Source organism: Callorhinus ursinus, unplaced genomic scaffold (assembly GCF_003265705.2).
Source record: "Callorhinus ursinus isolate GAN/ISIS: 27379988/994484 unplaced genomic scaffold, GSC_fseal_2.0 scaffold8, whole genome shotgun sequence".
Classification (NCBI taxonomy): Eukaryota; Metazoa; Chordata; class Mammalia; order Carnivora; family Otariidae; genus Callorhinus; species Callorhinus ursinus.
The window spans coordinates 42,345,969-42,363,038 of record NW_027397070.1 but is presented as its reverse complement, the minus strand read 5'-3'; the positions used below and the strand labels follow the sequence as shown (position 1 = coordinate 42,363,038).

At 50.9% G+C, this 17,070-nt stretch overlaps 1 protein-coding gene across 6 annotated transcripts in view; it reads right to left on the bottom strand.

The window, feature by feature from the left end:
* Positions 1–625: 625 nt before the first annotated feature.
* Positions 626–17,070, bottom strand: part of SUSD6 (sushi domain containing 6) — a 93,860-nt gene continuing 77,415 nt past the window's right edge. For all 6 annotated transcript variants that reach the window (XM_025869793.2, XM_025869794.2, XM_073895422.1 and 3 more), the window contains 4 exons: positions 11,893–12,090; positions 10,755–10,893; positions 6,867–7,291; positions 626–4,711 (listed from right to left, as the gene is read on the bottom strand). In XM_025869793.2, the coding sequence (XP_025725578.1) occupies positions 4,686–4,711; positions 6,867–7,291; positions 10,755–10,893; positions 11,893–12,090 (788 nt within the window). In that variant the 3' untranslated portion in view covers positions 626–4,685. The remainder of the gene's footprint in view (positions 4,712–6,866; positions 7,292–10,754; positions 10,894–11,892; positions 12,091–17,070) is intronic.

Below are 17,070 nucleotides of genomic sequence, written 5' to 3'. Positions count from 1 at the left end.
CTCTTAAGAGATGGGGAGAGCTTCGCCCCAGAAAAGGGGAGCTCACCAAGTCACTGTTGCTCAAAGCACTTCCAGCCACGCAGAAGATGAAGTCAAACCTCCCCACTCCTCACTCGGAGGGCCCAGAGGGCCAGGGCCACCCAGCCTCTGCTGCTGCCCCCTCCTCAGCCCTGACACCCACTCCTCTTCCTCCCCCACTGCACCTGCTTTCGGCACATGTGTGGCGTCCCGCCCCTTAGCCTGGCTGTGCGGGCCCTCTGCATCCCAGCTTACTTGCCATCCATCTAAAGGATGTTTGCTGACCGACCCCCGGCATAGCTTCCCGGATCATCGAGGCATGCTGTTGGAACCATCCGCCTTCCTGGCACGGGGGAGATTCCACACAGTCCCAGTGCAGCACAGTGGCTGCCATACTGAGGACCTCTGAGGAGACATGAATCTATTTCCACCAAGGCCTGTGCTTTCTCTTCCCCGAATGGCACACTCCCTGTCCCGTCCGCTCCTGCTAGGCACCCCACCCTAGAGCTGGCGCTTCATCCCATCATGAGCTCCCACCACATGCACTCTTTTCGATCTCGGGTTTCTGCAAAAACTTTCTGGAAGGATCACCTCTCTCACAACCGCCTTCATAAGAACCTTTTTTTAATTATTTAGAAATGCAGTTATATACATAGAACAATTAAAATTAAATTAAACTTTGTACAAATATTAAAATACTATCTTCACACCCACTGCAATGTACAGGATACCAAAAAATATATATATAAAATAAAGCAAACCCAAACTGATTGAGTGACATCCTGCACAGAGTCAATGATGCATGTGTCGTTTGAAACCATTATATAGGAGTACCATTCTGCAAAGGATTCCATAGTGGTGTGATAAGAAGCCAGGGCAGGGTGTGGTGGGCTGCCATGCAACCCAAGTCCATCTCTCCTCCTGCTTGGCAATCTGAGTGCTTGGCCCCTACATGCCCTCCAGTTAGCTCTGCTGCCCGACGGAGGGCTCAACCTGGGGGTTTTCATTCAAAATTCTATTAGGTTTTCAACTGGAGATTAAGAGGAGCTGCTTCCCAGCAAAGCTGAGCCTGCTGCCTTTCCCTGTCCAGGAAACCAGCTACTCTACCACTCGGTCCATGCTTCTGCCAAGCATAATCTCTTGCAGCCCCTCCCCGAGCACCGGGAGCGACTGGCCCTCTACTGAGAGCCAGGGCCCCAAGCAGCACCCCCCGAGAGAAGCCCCCAGCATCACTGTCCTCAGCAAGCACATCCGGAATTGCACTATAAAGCCTGTGTACCACTTCCCTTCTGGGTCCTTTATTCTCTTTAAGGAGGAAAGAAAGGCAAGGATGTAGAAGTGTTTGCAGCATATCCCATTTTCTATGTGACGGTGTTCCCTGCGAACGAAAGAGACATTGCTCTGTGGCAAGCAGGTGGTTTGAGAGCTCAGGCAGAACCAGGAGGGGAGAGGCCGAGTGCCTGTGGATCCCTGTGCCATCACTAAAGAAGCAGGAAAAGTCTACCTTTGTCTGTCTTGCCATCAGGCTTCTCCAAAGAACTTGAAAGTTGGGGGGGGGGGGGGGGGAGTAGGAGGAAGGGATGAATGGGGAAGACAACATGAGCTTAAGTTCTGTTTGCAAATGGAGTGTTAGTAGAATGCACATTGAAATGCCATGTAAAGCCAAAAGAACTTGCAAAGTGGCTAGGATTCAGCCCATTTCACAGTTCACACCAGTGAAACAGGAACACAGCACACAAAATTCAGAAATAGCAAAACAGAGAGCCTATCTGCTAAACTAAGGCATTGAAAGGGACAGAAATCTTAAGCGATTTTCACCACATACTGGCCCTTGAAAGTCGCTGGCATGTGACTGCAAGTCACCAGGATATAAAACCTGCACTGAGTCAGCTCATGTGTGCAAAAAGACACTTTTTAGTCCTTTGGTTCAGGCCATTCTCCTGGACAAGCCCTCTGCTGGACTCCCCTAGAGGTGAGCCCTGGAAAGCCAGGCCCTGGGCGTTTCTCCCACCGGCTCTAGGCTCCTTTGGCAGCCTCCCGCCTAACGACCTGCTCCCTGCCACGGCCCTTGTCTCCCGGCCCTTGTCTTCCCCACCGGGCTCCACCGCAAGGCAGCTGTGGAGTCCCTAATCCCTTAAAAGGGACAAAGCCCAGAAGCCCTAGAAACAGCAGCACCTGGCTGATGGCTAAGAAACTGCTCCAGATAAGTCCGAGGTGAATGGGAGGCCCAGGGGGCTCCCGGGACAGGGGCATGGGAGGGGGGGCCTCAGCAAAGCCAATGACGCAGAGGGGGGAGAGAGGGGGTAAGGGAGTGTGTGCGCACTAGGTTCCCACTTATCCAGACTTTCTTTCCTAACCAGGTAGGCAAGTCTGGGCTTGTGATCCCCAGGATGGTGTTAACGGTGGGCGAGGTGGAAGAAGGCTTCAGAAGAAAGGCTTTTCTTTTTTTTTTTTTTTTTTCCCCCAAGGGCTAAGCCGGTCACCTATGTGGCTGAACAAACCCAAAACAAATAGTGCAGTCTCTTAGGGGGGAAAACCCAGAGTAATGGTATAAAAAGGGGTAAGATTTTCCATTTTAAAAAATATTCTAGGCTGCAAGCCCAACAGTGAGACTTTGGATCCCTCCACCATTTGTCCCTGCTTTCTTTTCTGGAGGAAGACAAGGGCACCCCTCCGTGCGTGAAGAGGCAACTCGGGTCCATAGGGACCCCACCCTCCAGATGGGCCCAGTGCTAGCGACTGCTGGAGGCACGTCTCCAGAAATGGCCTCTTCGGAGGCCAAGGCCAGGCTCCCCAGTCATCTGCAGGTCTCTCGGAGGCTTGTGTTCCAGCATCTCTGTCACCCCGCTCCATATGGAACCAGCCGGCTCCTGGAGGGAGGAAGGGGGTTGCCCACAGGCCCAGCAGGCACTGCCCTTACCCTGAGCGAAGGAAGCCTACAGTGGTGCCAGGAGGCTGGGAAGGAGCGGGCGGTAAAGTGCGTGAGAGAGTGACGCAGGAGGCCGAGAGGAGGCCATTCCCCTAATCTTAGCAGCCGCCCACGCCTGGAGTTACCCTGTTAGGTCAGGTACTGAAAATAAACTGGGTTCTTTATTGTTCTCACCACCCCAAACAGAGCAGCCTGGGCAGGAGCAGAGGTGCCGGCAGGGTCAGTGACAAGTCTCCCAGGCCCAGTGCTTCAAAAACAAAACAGAAATAAGCATTCCTCAACGCCACATCTTTTGAGGATGGCAGTAGCCTGGCTGAGCCCTGGCCAGCCTTGGCCAGCACCCACAGGTGGCAGAGCGAGAGCCCCCCCAGAAGCATCGGGGAGCATGGAGCCCACCCCCTTCGACGGCAGGGCTTCCGGGGCCAGGCTGCTTGGCGAGCTTTCACCCACTGCAGACCAGCGAGGCGGGGTGTCGGGGGCTGTCAGCCCCTCGCCCAGGTGCCGGGGGGAGCAGGGAGCCCTGTGTCCGCTGTGACATGTGGGAGGGGGGCCGGGGAACACAAGGAGGGAAAGCAGCGGTGCGGCGAGCAGCAGCATGCTTCTGGGCGCAGTTACTAAGGCACGTGACTGTGGTGACGAGGACCCTCAAGACCGGGGCTGGAGCCGCCTGCAGCTGCCTGGGGACTCGGTCTGTGCCTCTCAGGCTCCCCTGCGTCACCACGAACCCAGAACAGGGCAACCTGCCCTGAATGCCGGTGGCCACACAGGCATTCCGCAGCACCTCAGCAACCCTCCTGTCCCAGCGATGATTCACCTCGGGCCCTGTGGGCAGCAAGGAAGCGGAGGTTGCCAAGGATTCAGCCCAGGAGGCAGCAGGCCACTTCCCCTTACACTCCAGTGACACAGAGAGAACTACGGCCAGGAAGGCCAATGCTGGACGTAGGAAGTGAGGACTCGCATATCAGGAAGACAACCATTATCAGCCACCTTCCTTCCCTCCCTCAGGATCTTCTCCATGCTTCTTGGGAACTCAACAGGGCCAGGAGCCAGCACCTCGGAGCCAGACAGCTGGGTGCTGGCATAGCTTTGGCATGGTTTTCCCCACATCCTCCAACTTCAGCCAAAGAAATGTGCCACCGGTGTCAACTAAGGGCAGGCCCAGGGACCCACATTCTTGCCCTAATTAGAGCCACCCTTGGATCTGCCCCTGCTAAGGGCAGCAGTGCCAGCCCTCCGAGGTAAGAGGCCAGCCCCAGCCCCAGCCCCCTGTGTGGCAGAGGCCGCGGGGCAGCCACTAAGGCTTGTAGGACAGCCACAAGCCCACCTGACAGGGGAACTGGAGGGGCTGGGGGGAAGGCACAAGTAAACACAGCGGCTCTCAGGCCCGCACAGGCTGGTGGGGTCTGCCGCCAGAGAGCTGGCTGGGGGGGACCCAGAGGGCCCTGGGAAAGGAAGAGTTCAGTCCAGCGCATTCAAATATGTCCCCGACACAGATGGGAAGGCCAGGCTAGGCAAAAGGCCAGTTCCTCCAGCTGTCCAGCAGGCAGATGGCGAGACTCTTCCTCGAGCTTCCAGCAAGGCAGGCCTGGAGGCCCTTGGACATACAGAGATACACAGATACACAGGTGGCAGCTCAGGTATCCGGGTAGGGTGGCTGGAGTACAGGGCGCTCAAAACCCCAGGAGAGGGCAGAAGGACAGAGAGGACCGTCGCAGAGAGGAGAGGCCCGTGACAGCGCTCATGCTTCTTTCAACAGTGGGATATCTGCAGGAAGAGAAGACAGGAAAGCACAGTGGTTACCCTGCTGGAGCTCTCTCTGCAGCACAGCTGACCCCACTTCAGGGTCCCCATGCAGGCCCTGGTCTGAAGAAATAAAATGCCTCACTCAGGGGCGCCTGAGTGGCTCACTCGGCTAAGCGTCCGACTCTTGATTTTGGCTCAGGTCATGATCTCAGGGTCATGAGATCGAGCCCCACATGGGACTCCACGCGCAACGAGGAGTCTGCTTCTTCCCCCCTCTCTCCCTCTTCCTCTGCCCCTCCCCCCACTCACGTTCTCTTTCTAAAATCAATAAATTAATTAAAAAAAAAAAGCCTCACTCATACCCTTCTAACGAGTCTAAACCCCTCAGCCCTTTCTTCAGGCCTTCCTTGTTCATCTCTCCCTCTACGTTTGTGATAAAATCTGAATGTTCAGTCTAGTATTCGAATCCCCTCTGGTTCCACTACCTTGGACCTCCTCTCTGCCTTGACTCCGCTGGTCTAGTTGCTTCTCTTTCTAGCCTTAATCTCACGTTATAAGGCTGCGGAGCCCTGCTTAGGTCCCACCTCCACCTTACGGCCATCCACCAGCTGTGTGATACTGAGTAACTCACTTCCCCTCTCTGGGTCTTGATCTCCTTTTATGTCCACCTGGTTGCCTCGAGGTCCTGACTTCCTACCAGGCCATCAGGTGCAGACGGCTCAGTCAGTCTGCAACGAGCTGGAGAAACTGTATCTTTTCTGTGCCCCTCACTCTGACATGGACCCTACAACTTCTGGTTCCATTATTTCTCAAATATAGGCCTGATCTTCCCAAATGACTGACCATCCATGCAGGCAGACAGCAGGTTTCAAATTACTTTCTATCCCCCCAGAAACCTAACTAGCACCAGGCACAAGATGGGTTCTCAAAAATGCTTGTTCAATAAACAGAACAAAGCAAGGTAGCAAGGAGAAGAAGGGAGAAGAGCAGGCGCCGTCAAGGCTCCCGAGGAAAGGTAAGGGCCGAGCAGTGCACTTGGGACAGGTGTCAGTAAGTGCAGACACTTAATACATAGAGCTGGCTATCCACGGGGTCACTGGCTTCCACCTTCAGACCTGGGTCAACTGTGTAGCGACCCCTTCCTAGCTCTCTATCCCACCAAAAGAAGGCATGCTGTTGATTTCAGGAAACTCCTAAATGTGATCTGCATTCAAGAATTTCCAACTTCTTTGCTTTTAGATACTCTAAGCCTCAGACATTAACGGGGTCCAGGACTCCCAGGGCACACACTGATTCCTCGCTGGCTTTCCAAGGAGCCTGGTTAGTGCAGAAGCCTCCCTGTCCAAAGGGAAACAGCTAGGTTTAGGCTGCATCCTGAACCACACTGGGGTTTCATGTAAAGATACTGTTTAAAGTGACTGGGTCAATCCCGATATTCAACTCTCCAGGCTCCAGAAAAGGCAGACAGGTCAGGAAGTGGCAATTTCCTTCTACAGCTGTCCTGCCACAGAGAACCCGAAGTCACCTGCGAGGCAGCATGGCACTGTGGGTTATAAACAGGCTTCAGAGCCAGATCCATCTGGCTTCAAATCCCAGCTCAGCCACTTACAAATGGGCAAGTGACATACGTTCTGGCCTCAGTTTCCTCATCTGTAAAGTAGGAATGGTAATAACACCTACTTCTCAGGATCACTGTGAGGTTTAATCGAGATAATGCAAGAGAACCGACTACACAGGAGTGCCACACCCCTGTTTCAAATGAAACTGCTAAATGCCCTGGAAGAGAGACCAGCTCGTTTTCTCTGTAATGTGACCTCATACCTCCTTGTCACTCCTATCCTTTCAGGAACATAAAAATTATAACAGGAGAACAGACCCCGCTCCCGCCTCCAACCAGCTGTCCTCCCTTTGATTTAGCACAGCTCTGTGGCCACAAATAGTTTTGGAAACTCCAAACTATCAAGATTCACAGACAACAGTCAAAAGTCTCCTATACAGAGCCCGAAGCACCCCCCAGGAGCTCAGGGTGAGACCTTACTTTGTAGGCTAATCCCCCAGGTATTATCTTCCTTTGCCCCCCAATACCCAATTATTAGAGAGGCTCATAGTCCTTCCTCACTCCCCGCAAGGCCGCCAAGTAGCGGCTCATAATTCATGCTCAGTGCAGACCACCTACCATCTGTGTAGTCCTCCGATGTGAGGGATAAAAGGCTTTGTATGTCACTGTTCTCCGAATCTGGGGCTTCTTTGTATGCCACTTGGCTGTTCCCTGAGCCGGCCACCCAGGAAGAGGTGGTTGCCTGATGCACCATCACTGTCTCTGAGCTCTGAGGGCCCCAGGCTTCACATAGTCCAGACTGGCCTGGGGCCTCCTCCCCACCTGCAGAGGAACAAGCCCCCTGGTCCTGCAACTGCTGCTCCCTTGGCCCATTCCTCCCACTGGGCCCAGACCCTTCTGACAGCACGATCTGCACCCTGGGGTCAGCAGGTGGCACACAGTGACCAGAACTGCCATACACAGCTTCCTCATAGGACGGGAGCGCAACCTGGACTCCGTCCACCATGATAGACACCTGGTCGCCAGATATCCCCTGGTCGCGCCTGCAGCCAAAGGAGGAAAAGACAGAGGAAGAATTAAAATACACACACAAATAAATACCACAACACCAACAATACCGACCATTTTTGAGCACTTACAATGTGCTGGGCACAACACTAAGCGCTTTATCCCACTGAACCCTCACCTGAGCCCTTTCGGGTACAGATTCACCAAAAGTGCAGATGAGGCTCAGAGAAGTCAAGTAACCTGCCCAGTCACACAGCTGGTCAGGGAGGAAGCTGGGATGTGAATCCAGTTCCGTCTGCCTCCAGAGACTCTGTTCTTACCCTCTGGGTACACAGGCACCCAGGCCCTCTCTCATCCTGCGCAAAAACTAGGAACCTAGAGACCTAAAAATAATGCCATCATTCAGGTAGGAAGTAAGCACAGGTAGGAAGTAAGAGCATAATGCTTGCACATATCTGTGAATATACTGTCCGAATACTTTTAGTGGATACACTCTATGGTATGTGAATTAAATCTCCATAAAGCGGTTTTTAAAAAAAAAGGAGGGAGAAGCAGCACTGTGGTCTTGAAATGAGACACTGGAGTTGAAATCTAAGGAATTTTGTTCTTTTGACTCAGCTTTTTCTTAACTTAAAAAATTATATGTAAATTATAACAAAAACAACACACAAAAATAGAAAAATGTACAGCTTGTTTTATCCCAAAGGTAACTGCAGTGTAACACCTACTGAGGTCAAGACAGAGAATGCTGCCGGCACCCCTGACACCCTTGTTCCTGTCGCTATGATCTCCTACTCCCTCACAGCCAAAGTAACCACTATCCCAACTTTCATGAACATCATTCCTGGGGCACCTGGGGGGCTCAGACGTTAGGCGTCTGCCTTCAGCTCAGGGTCCTGGGATCGAGCCCCGCATCGGGCTCCCTGCTCGGCGGGAAGCCTGCTTCTCCCTCTGCCACTCCCCCTGCTTGTGTTCCCTCTCTCGCTCTCTCTGTCAAATAAATAAAATCTTAAAAAAAAAAAATGGAAAGAAAGAAAATCATTCCTTTGCTTTCTATTTCAATAGTTTTACTGCCTAAACATGAACCCTTCAACACCACAGTTGAGTTTTGCATATTTTTTATTTTGATACGAATGGGATATACAATGAATGTATGTATGTGTGTACATGTATCTGGCTTCTTTTATTCAACTTTATGTGTGTGAGATTTATTCATGCAAGCACTTTTGAGATCACTTTTTGATACACACACATACACACACACACTTTTTTTCCTGAATCATTTTGAAAGTAAGTTATCTTTTTGCTACAAAAAACATTATTTGGCACAGTCCTCCCAAGAACCTCCTCTCCTATACAACTGCAACATCATTACATCCCTGAAATTGAACAATGGTGTAAGACTGTAATACAAATTTTCCCAACTACCCCAAAAGAGGTCTGTTTTCCTTGAGGATCCAATTATGGATCATGCATTGCAGTTAGTCCTATTTTATCTCCTTTCCCCTAGGACAGTCCACTATAGAGTTTCCTTCACGACACTGACATTTTTTGTAGAGTCCAGGCTGGTCATCTCCTAGAATGTCCCACAATCTGGACTGAATTGTTTCCTTGGGATAAAGATCCCAAGTCACTGTTTGCCTGGAACACTGTGTCATCTGTGCTGTGTGTCCTCAGTGCCTCACGTCAGAGACACAGAAGGTCGAGGACTGGACTGCTGTTATTAGCTCTCAAGTTCCTCATCTGTACCTGCAGATAAAATCTGTGTCGCCCAATTCAAATAGCACAGACAATGAGGATGACAGAAGTGGTACTCAGAAATGCATGGAGAGGGCGCCTGGGTGGCTCAGATGGTTAAGTGTCTGCTTTCAGCTCAGGTCATGATCCCAGGGTCCTGAGATCGAGTCCCGTATCGCGCTCCCTGCTCTGTGGGAGGCCTGCTTCTCCCTCTGCCTCTGCCTCTCTCTCTCTCTCATGAATAAATAAATAAAATCTTTCAAAAAAAAGAAATGCATGGAGGTTTCTGGAAGGAAGGGAAACTGACAGCAAGGGAGCATAGAAAGCAGTGTGCATTCTGGTATGTGTTTAACTTGTTACTCAAAACGCTTTTTGTTTGTTTGTTTAAAACGTAGTATGTGCACACAGAAGAAAATTTAAACAGAGTCCATATTAAAAACCAAATCGTTCTTCCACTCAAATCAGGAAAAATCAGCCCATTACTTTTAACACACTTACCAGATAACTACAAGAGAAAAATACTCCCTAATTTGGATGAAATGACTAGATCAGTTTGACTTTATGTGGAAACAGCGTAAGTAAACAGTCCCCTCCAGATCCTCTTTATTCTACTAATTGTTTAACGACCTTCAAAAAAATAGCTGCAACCTGCTCCCCCAAACAAAAAATAAAAAGGAGACAGAAAAATCACACCTAGTACGTCAGGATTCAACTTAGCCTGGGCCTTGTCTGTAAATTCCAGACCAGGAAGCATTTTATTTAACACAGTTTTGTTTGTTCCTCCACGCCTGTGGATGGCAACGGTGACTGATGAAGGGCTGTGAGTGCACACAAACCATTCTCAGGAGAAAGAGGGGCCGCCGGGCCAAGCCAAGCAACCACAGAGGCGGGACAGACCTGGAGCGGAGTCCCTCCTAAGGGATACACGCGGGGCCAGCCCCCAACCATCTGCTCCCCGACCCCCCCACCTCATCTACCCAGTCTGGGATGACTTGTGGCTAACGCATTCAACTGCAAAAAGGAAAGTGACAAAGGCAGGCAAAACCCCTACTTCTTCTGTTTCTAGTGCAGTATAGAGCAGTGGCTGCCGATCCTAGCCGCATCGGGGAAGTTTTTTAAGAAACACTAATGCCAGGCTTCCACTCCAAACCAAATTAATCAGAATATCTGGGCATGGAGGCCCAGGTGCTGGTATGTGTGGTTAACTCCCAGCAGACGCCTCTATGTGCAGCAGGCCTGGGAACCAGAGGGAGAGGGCAGAGGCTCACAAACGTGAGCCTGCATCAGAATCCCCTGGAGGACTTCAGAAACTAAGTCACTAGGCCCCAGCCCCAGAGTTTCTCATTCAGTTGGTCTGGGGTAGGGCCTGAAAATTCTCATTCCTAACAAGTCCCCAGGTGATGCTGACGCTGTTGGAACCACACTTAGAGAACCACCAATGTAGGGCAAATGACATGGCTCAGGGGCTGGACATATTTAGGTTTAAATCTCCAGGCGGTCATCCTCTAGAGGGATGACCTTGACTTAACCTTTCTGAACCTCAGCTTCCTTATCTGCAATGCTCCTGTGAGGATTAAGCTACTGTGTGCAAAGTGATAAGCACAGGGCCAGGCACATCCAGGAGTGAACACACAGGAGCGCCCCCCCCCCACCCCGCTTCCCCTGGGCACACACAGAAGAGGCTGCCGGGCTCACCAGCAACACCTGTGCCGTCAGAGGCCAGACCCCCCAGTGCCCCCCCGCCCCCCCCAACGGGCTCACCTGCTGTGATGGAACGACTTCAGCTTCGGCTGCAGCAGCACAAAGAGCACTACAAGGAGGAGAATGAGAGCCACGGAGCTGGCAGTGGAAGCCACTATGGACAGCGTGGGGACCCCGAGGGACGTGCGGGCATCTTTGTCTACAGAAATAAACCATTGTCAGAAGTGTGTCATACCCGGACCTGGAACACGTGAGCCCCACGGCTGATCTCGTCCAAGCTTCCTTGCCCAGTGCCACGGCCGGGGCCACCTGGAAGTCGATGTGTGGAGCAGTGTTTACATACAAGGAAAGGAGCCATTTCCCTATCCTGTTCCCAAATCTAAAATTCACTTCAGCCCTGTGAGGGCCATCTCATTCCTAACCTCACCGACCCCTAGAGATCTGACCTGTACGAACCCCTTCTGACGTTGCCCTCAGTAGCGGGCTGGTGGACATCGGCCACTTCCCTGGCCGCGGCATTCCACCATCCGAGGTCCTGCCCATGTTTCCCCCATGTGGCAGGGAAACTGGTAAGAACCAAGCTGTAATAACCCCCTGTTCTAAGATCCTATAGCTTCAGTTGTAAATCTCAGGCCGGTCCCCAGCCTTCCCTGGGTTGTCATGGTCTTGGAGCCCGAGTGTGAAGCACAAAGACGGCTGTATGACACACGCTTTCCTGCAGGCAGTTGGATTTTCCTGTCATGCACAACAGGAGGGGGCAGGAGGGGGTGAGGGCAAGGTCTTCTGTCCAGCTGGACTGTAGAGCTCTATAACAAAATAGTCCATTTCCATTCAAAGAAAAATAATATAAAAGAGACACTCCAGAAGGTGTTAGGAGAACACGGTCAAAGGTCACCAGCACTTGGCTGGGCAAACAGGAGATGCTGAGCATCAAAGGGACTTTACATAGCAGAACAGATGCCTCAGTAAAGCTACCGAGCCCCTTGGTGGCTCAGCTGAATTGCAGTGGGACACGCACCAGCAACCCCAGATGTCTTGCACAAAGACCTGAAATCCCAAAGGAAGGGAGGCCGCAGGGCATCAAAGGAACTATACTGCCCCACGGCACAGGTGCTCTGGAGGAAGTGGGCACCACTGCCCGTCAGTTGAAAGGAAACAGAACCCCAGCAGCTCCCGCTTTCCCATCTGTCAGACTGACCCTCGTTGAGACGACAGCTGATCTCCATGGCTGGCTTCCACTCTCCATTCTTACAGGTCAGGTACTTGTAATCGCCCTTCAACATGTAGCCTTCGGCACACAGGTACTCAATGACGCTGCCCGCGTTCAGGGGGTCTCTGCAAGGCCGGGGGTGGCAGATGTAGCCACCATTCTCTGGCTCCGGGGGCAGGGAGCACACTGCAAAGACAGACAGTTAATGGTGCTACAGTGCTGGGGTTTTCCAGTGGGAATCCTGTCCGTGACGCTGAGCAGGATGGTTCTGCAGGCCTCAACAGGTAACACAGGAGGAAGCAAGAGCCATTCCCTTGGAAAGGCTGTTGGCCAAACTCTGGAAATTCAGGTTGCCAATGACAGAGGGAAGCACGCTAGCCACACGGAAAATCTGGCTGCTTGCAACACTGCCCCTCTCCTCAGCACGTGCCTTGAGAGGACTGAATTCATAAGGGAGTGACAGACTCTGACAAAGTCGTGAACTCACAGAGATCTAGCACATAATACGGTTTTGATAAAACCTACTGAGACACACAATGAATCAGAGTGAAAGGTGGTAAAAATACTGTCAGCCTGGGCAGGAGACACATCAGCCCTGTTTCCAACATCAATACCAGCAAGGACTCCACTGTGTGATGAAAATGTGCCTTCATGGCCTGGCAGGGGATTTCTGATGGATTCGCAGGCCCCCTCTCCAGCCCCTACCTCCTGAGTGGAGTGGTCATTGCCAGCGCTTGTCTCTATCCCATAGGAAAGCCTGCATTTTTCAGGTAGGACTGTTCAGCTTTAAAAGCACCTTCACCTCCTATCTTATTTACGCTGACAGCTCCAGGAGATAGGTATCATGACTGCCCTTTGTCGATGAGGACACTGGCCCACAGAAGTTCAATGACTTGTAGCCAAGCGTAAGGCGGCATAAAGGGCAGACCTCCCTGGTGGACTCTTCTGATTCTAAGACTTGTGCCCTTTCCACCCACAGACACTGCTTCTACCCCATGAGCTGAGCGGGCCTTTAAGAAGTGTGAATGTCAAGGTTACCTCCCTTTCAAACAGGTCAGTCAGGGGGATGGCAAACGGAGCCCAACTGTGATGGGAACCCTGGTATAGATAAGTAGTAGTAATAAATCAGACGAGCAGCAAGGTCTGAGCAGCCCGAGGAGAAGGGGGACTCCGACGCCACGGCCCGCCCTTCCAATCCCGGACAGACACTGCAGGATGGACCATTGATGGACCGTGAGAGGCGGGGCACAGCAGGGGCACGAAAGGAACTGCTGTTTGGAAGGCTGGGCTCGGGGAGAAGACACGCTGGCAGGATGGCCAGGTACCACGAACTTCAACTTTCCAAAAGCCATCCTAATACAAGAAAGATAAAAGTCTCCAAAGGACATCTGATTTTGCTGACAGATACCCTGCCCCTATCCTATCACAAGAACATCAGTATGAAAATAAGAACTGTTGGGGTTTTTTTTTTGTTGTTCCACTTCTTCTAAAAGACCTGGAGTCTGATTGTGCCCTCTCCCATTCACGGGCCTGCCCACCACTCCCTCGCATACAGATACCCTTACAGTCTCTCACCAAATACCACTTCCCTTCAACCTGCAAACTGCTAGTAAGCAAGCTGCCAGCCAGCCAGGTGGCGGGGGGGGGGTCATGTCAAAAAAAGAGATGACGGCTCCCTGCCTACAAGCTGCTTATTGCTGAGGTGGGGAGAAAAGACTCAATTGCAAAGATTTATTAGAAGACAATGCCAGGGTGGGTGCCCCAGGGATCCACAGGGGAGGTCTGGGCAACTTCTCTGAGACTAACAGATGAGCCCAAATAAGCCCCCCAGTCCCCTATAGGGATATGCCTTCTCCAGATTCTTCCCACGCCACCCACCTCACCCAAAGTCTTGAACAGGAGGGGACAGACCCACCGCACTCCTTTCTGGTGCCTCCTGCAACTTGGGCCAACTAGTTCAAAGAGCTGGCCAGCTGGATTTCCAAAGAAACCTCTACAAACGGCTTTACTCTTTACACTTTCCTTCTTTTGTTCAGGGCAACAAGACTGCCACAGATCCCCCAGCTCTCCTAGGACTGTGTCTAATTGGGGCATTTCCGAGGCATAATTAACGCTGAGTACTCCAGGGCAGCTCCAGAAAGCAGGCAGGACCCACTCACAGGTCCAGTGTGCTGGGAAAGATGGTCTCAGAGGAAGAGCTGCAGATTCTAAAGCCACTCCCGCTTTGCTGGTATCCCTGCCCAGAAAGCACACATCTGCATGGAATCTATGAGAGGAACCCTGGAGATCACCCAGCATTCATTTGATCAGTGAAAAAGACTGAGGTCTACAAAGAAGTGACTTGCAATTTCATTTCATTTCAATTCAACTAATATTTATTGATTATTATGTAGGAGTCATTGTGCTCTGCTCTGAAAAAGGATAAAGATAAGCACTTCAGGTACTTGGAGCTAAAGACGGCTATGACAAGTATACACATATGTTTTAAAAGTTGTTTTCTTTATGGCTTCTGGGCTTTGTGTCTTAAGGACATTTCTCTGGAGTTATAAACGTACCCTCTGAGGTTATAAACGTACTCCCCAATGTTTTCTAGAGTGGATCTTTGTTATGTAAATAATACTTTTACTGAAAAAAAAAAAACATAGGATATATATACACATGATATAAAACTCAAAAAGAAGGGTGTACAGTGAAAAGTAAACCCTCTCCTGTTCCTGAGTCACTCAATTCCTCTCTTCAAAGGCACTGCACCCATTTCTTTCATATTCTTCCAAAGATACTCCACACATAGATATTCTAATACACCTCAAAGAACGTGATTAGTGCTACAAGACAGGGAGCACAAAGCAGGAGACCACATCTTGTGTGGGAGAGACCAGGCAAGGTTCATGAGGGGGTGGCATTTCAAGTGGGGGCTTTATCTCATCAGAAGAAGGTTTAAGCAAATGCAGAGATAGGAAAGCACAAGTAAAGCCTAGAAAAGATCAAGCAGCCCCAGCTAGCTGGGTTGCATAATACAGTAAGGAAAATTCAGAAAAAAGTGCCGAGCAATGAAACCATCTTGCTGAGGGCCTTGACTGCCACAGAAGATGTTTGTACTATGTTCAAAGGACAAGGGGAGCTTTTGAGGGGTCTCGAGAAGGGCAGAATTACAAGAGGAGCTGAATCTGATCAAAGATGGACAGGTTGGAGGGAGCCCTAGAGTATGTCAGCAGCACAGCAATGCCAGCCTGGTGAGATAAGTGCACACAGGTTATGTTATGTTATGTTACCTAGGACGGTCAGGCAAAGGGGACAAGCTAAATACATCGGGCTCAGCGTTGCAAAGAGGCTGCCCCGGGTCCAAGGAAGTAAGGAGGCTGTAGAAATAAAAACAAAAAGGGGGGTGGGTGGGTGGAGGCAAGGTCATTTTAAGACACCAGGAACACACACACACACAAAAATATGGCTCTGTTGCCCAAACAGCAGAGTGGGAGAGTCATGGCAAAGAGCAGGTGTTTGAGAGGACCCTCTCAGTGACGCCTGGGTTAACAAGAAAGGGAAGAACATCAGGAAGAGCAAATAATCATCCAGAGGCTTCTGGAAGCCACCCTTCTGGGCAGGAGGCTCACTTAATCTGTGCATTGGGCTCTCTCTCTGACAACCCTAGGTCTGAGAGTTTTGAGCTCTGTTCTCAACCTCAAGAAGACAATGAACTCATCTGATTTGGCAAACCTGCATAATTTTAAAAAAAGAGGGAGAAAGCCAGAAGATAGAAATTTTATAGGAAAAAAATCAATTAATTCTCCTTAGCTTCCTTCTCTGCTTTCCATGATCTCCTACAGCCCCTTAGGTCTCCACTGCACGCAGGACGCAGCGAGGCAGTTCTTCAGGGGCCGCAGAGTGACTGGTGCACAGTAGTCATTCAGCGAAAGGCCATCCAACCAGCTGGGAGCGGACAGATGGGGGTAGAAGATGCAAAATAAGCTGGCTGATCCTTCCACCTCCAAGTCACTGCAGCCTAAAACCCTCAGTAGAAAAGAAGAACCCTTGATCGGCCCTTCTAAATGGGTTTTGCTTTTGCTGTTTTGGGGACCAGCCTTTCAGGAGAAAGAGGCAATAAACAAAACAAACTTGTACGATTCCGTAACAAGCAAATCAAAGGGAGCTCCAGGAAGGGGCCCAGGATCAAACTGTTCAGTTTAAAAAACTGAAGAAGCACTTGAGCCCCTGCAGAATCAGGTGTGGGGAGTAGGGAGTTCTAAGGCCAGCCTGAGGAGGGGAAAGAGATGTTTAAATACCTGGTGCATTTTTTTTAAAGATTTTTATTTATTTATTTGACAGAGAGAGATACAGCGAGAGAGGGAACACAAGCAGGGGGAGAGGGAGAAGCAGGCTTCCCACGGAGCAGGGAGCCCGATGCGGGGCTCGATCCCAGGACCCCGGGACCATGACCTGAGCCGAAGGCAGACGCTTAACGACTGAGCCACCCAGGTGCCCCTACCTGGTGCGTCTGAAAAAGACTCAACAAAAGAGGTTTCTGGTTGAGTTGGTTATCAAGAAAACCATACTTCCAAACAGGGACTGAAGGCTTAAGAAACTGTCGGTGTTCACTCCCAGGTTTGAAATAATGCTTTAGACTAAATCAGAGGAGTAACATTTAGAACACAACTGAGCACAGAGAAGTGGTGTTTAATCAAGGCATCCAAAGAAAGGATGGCCAGAGAAAAGCATTCCTGGGAATTCAGGGGCCAGGAGAGAAGAAAAAGGCTCCCCCAAACCCAGCACACAAACCCAGCAGGTGCAATCACCAGGGACACCACTGGAGGCAGTACTGGAAACGTCCCTATTTGGTTGTAATTCCATCGAAGGATTCGAGCTCGCCTCTCCCCACCAGCCACCCTAGGAGGGCCATAAATGTCCATGTGACAGGACCGGGCCCACCAAAAGCTTAACAATTTAGAGAGGACAGACTCACATGCATGCAACTCTAATGTAACTCAAAGAAGGAGGTGGTAAAAGGTTAGCTTTTCTATTAGCCTGGGCTGTCCTTGTCCGAGACCTCTTATTCATCTGAGCACTGGTGGCAACTGGTGGAAGGTGAGACCCCGGGGCAAAGAAGAGAAAAAGAATCAAAAAAATAAGGAGGGGGGAAGGAACAGATGGACATCACATATCTAGCACAGC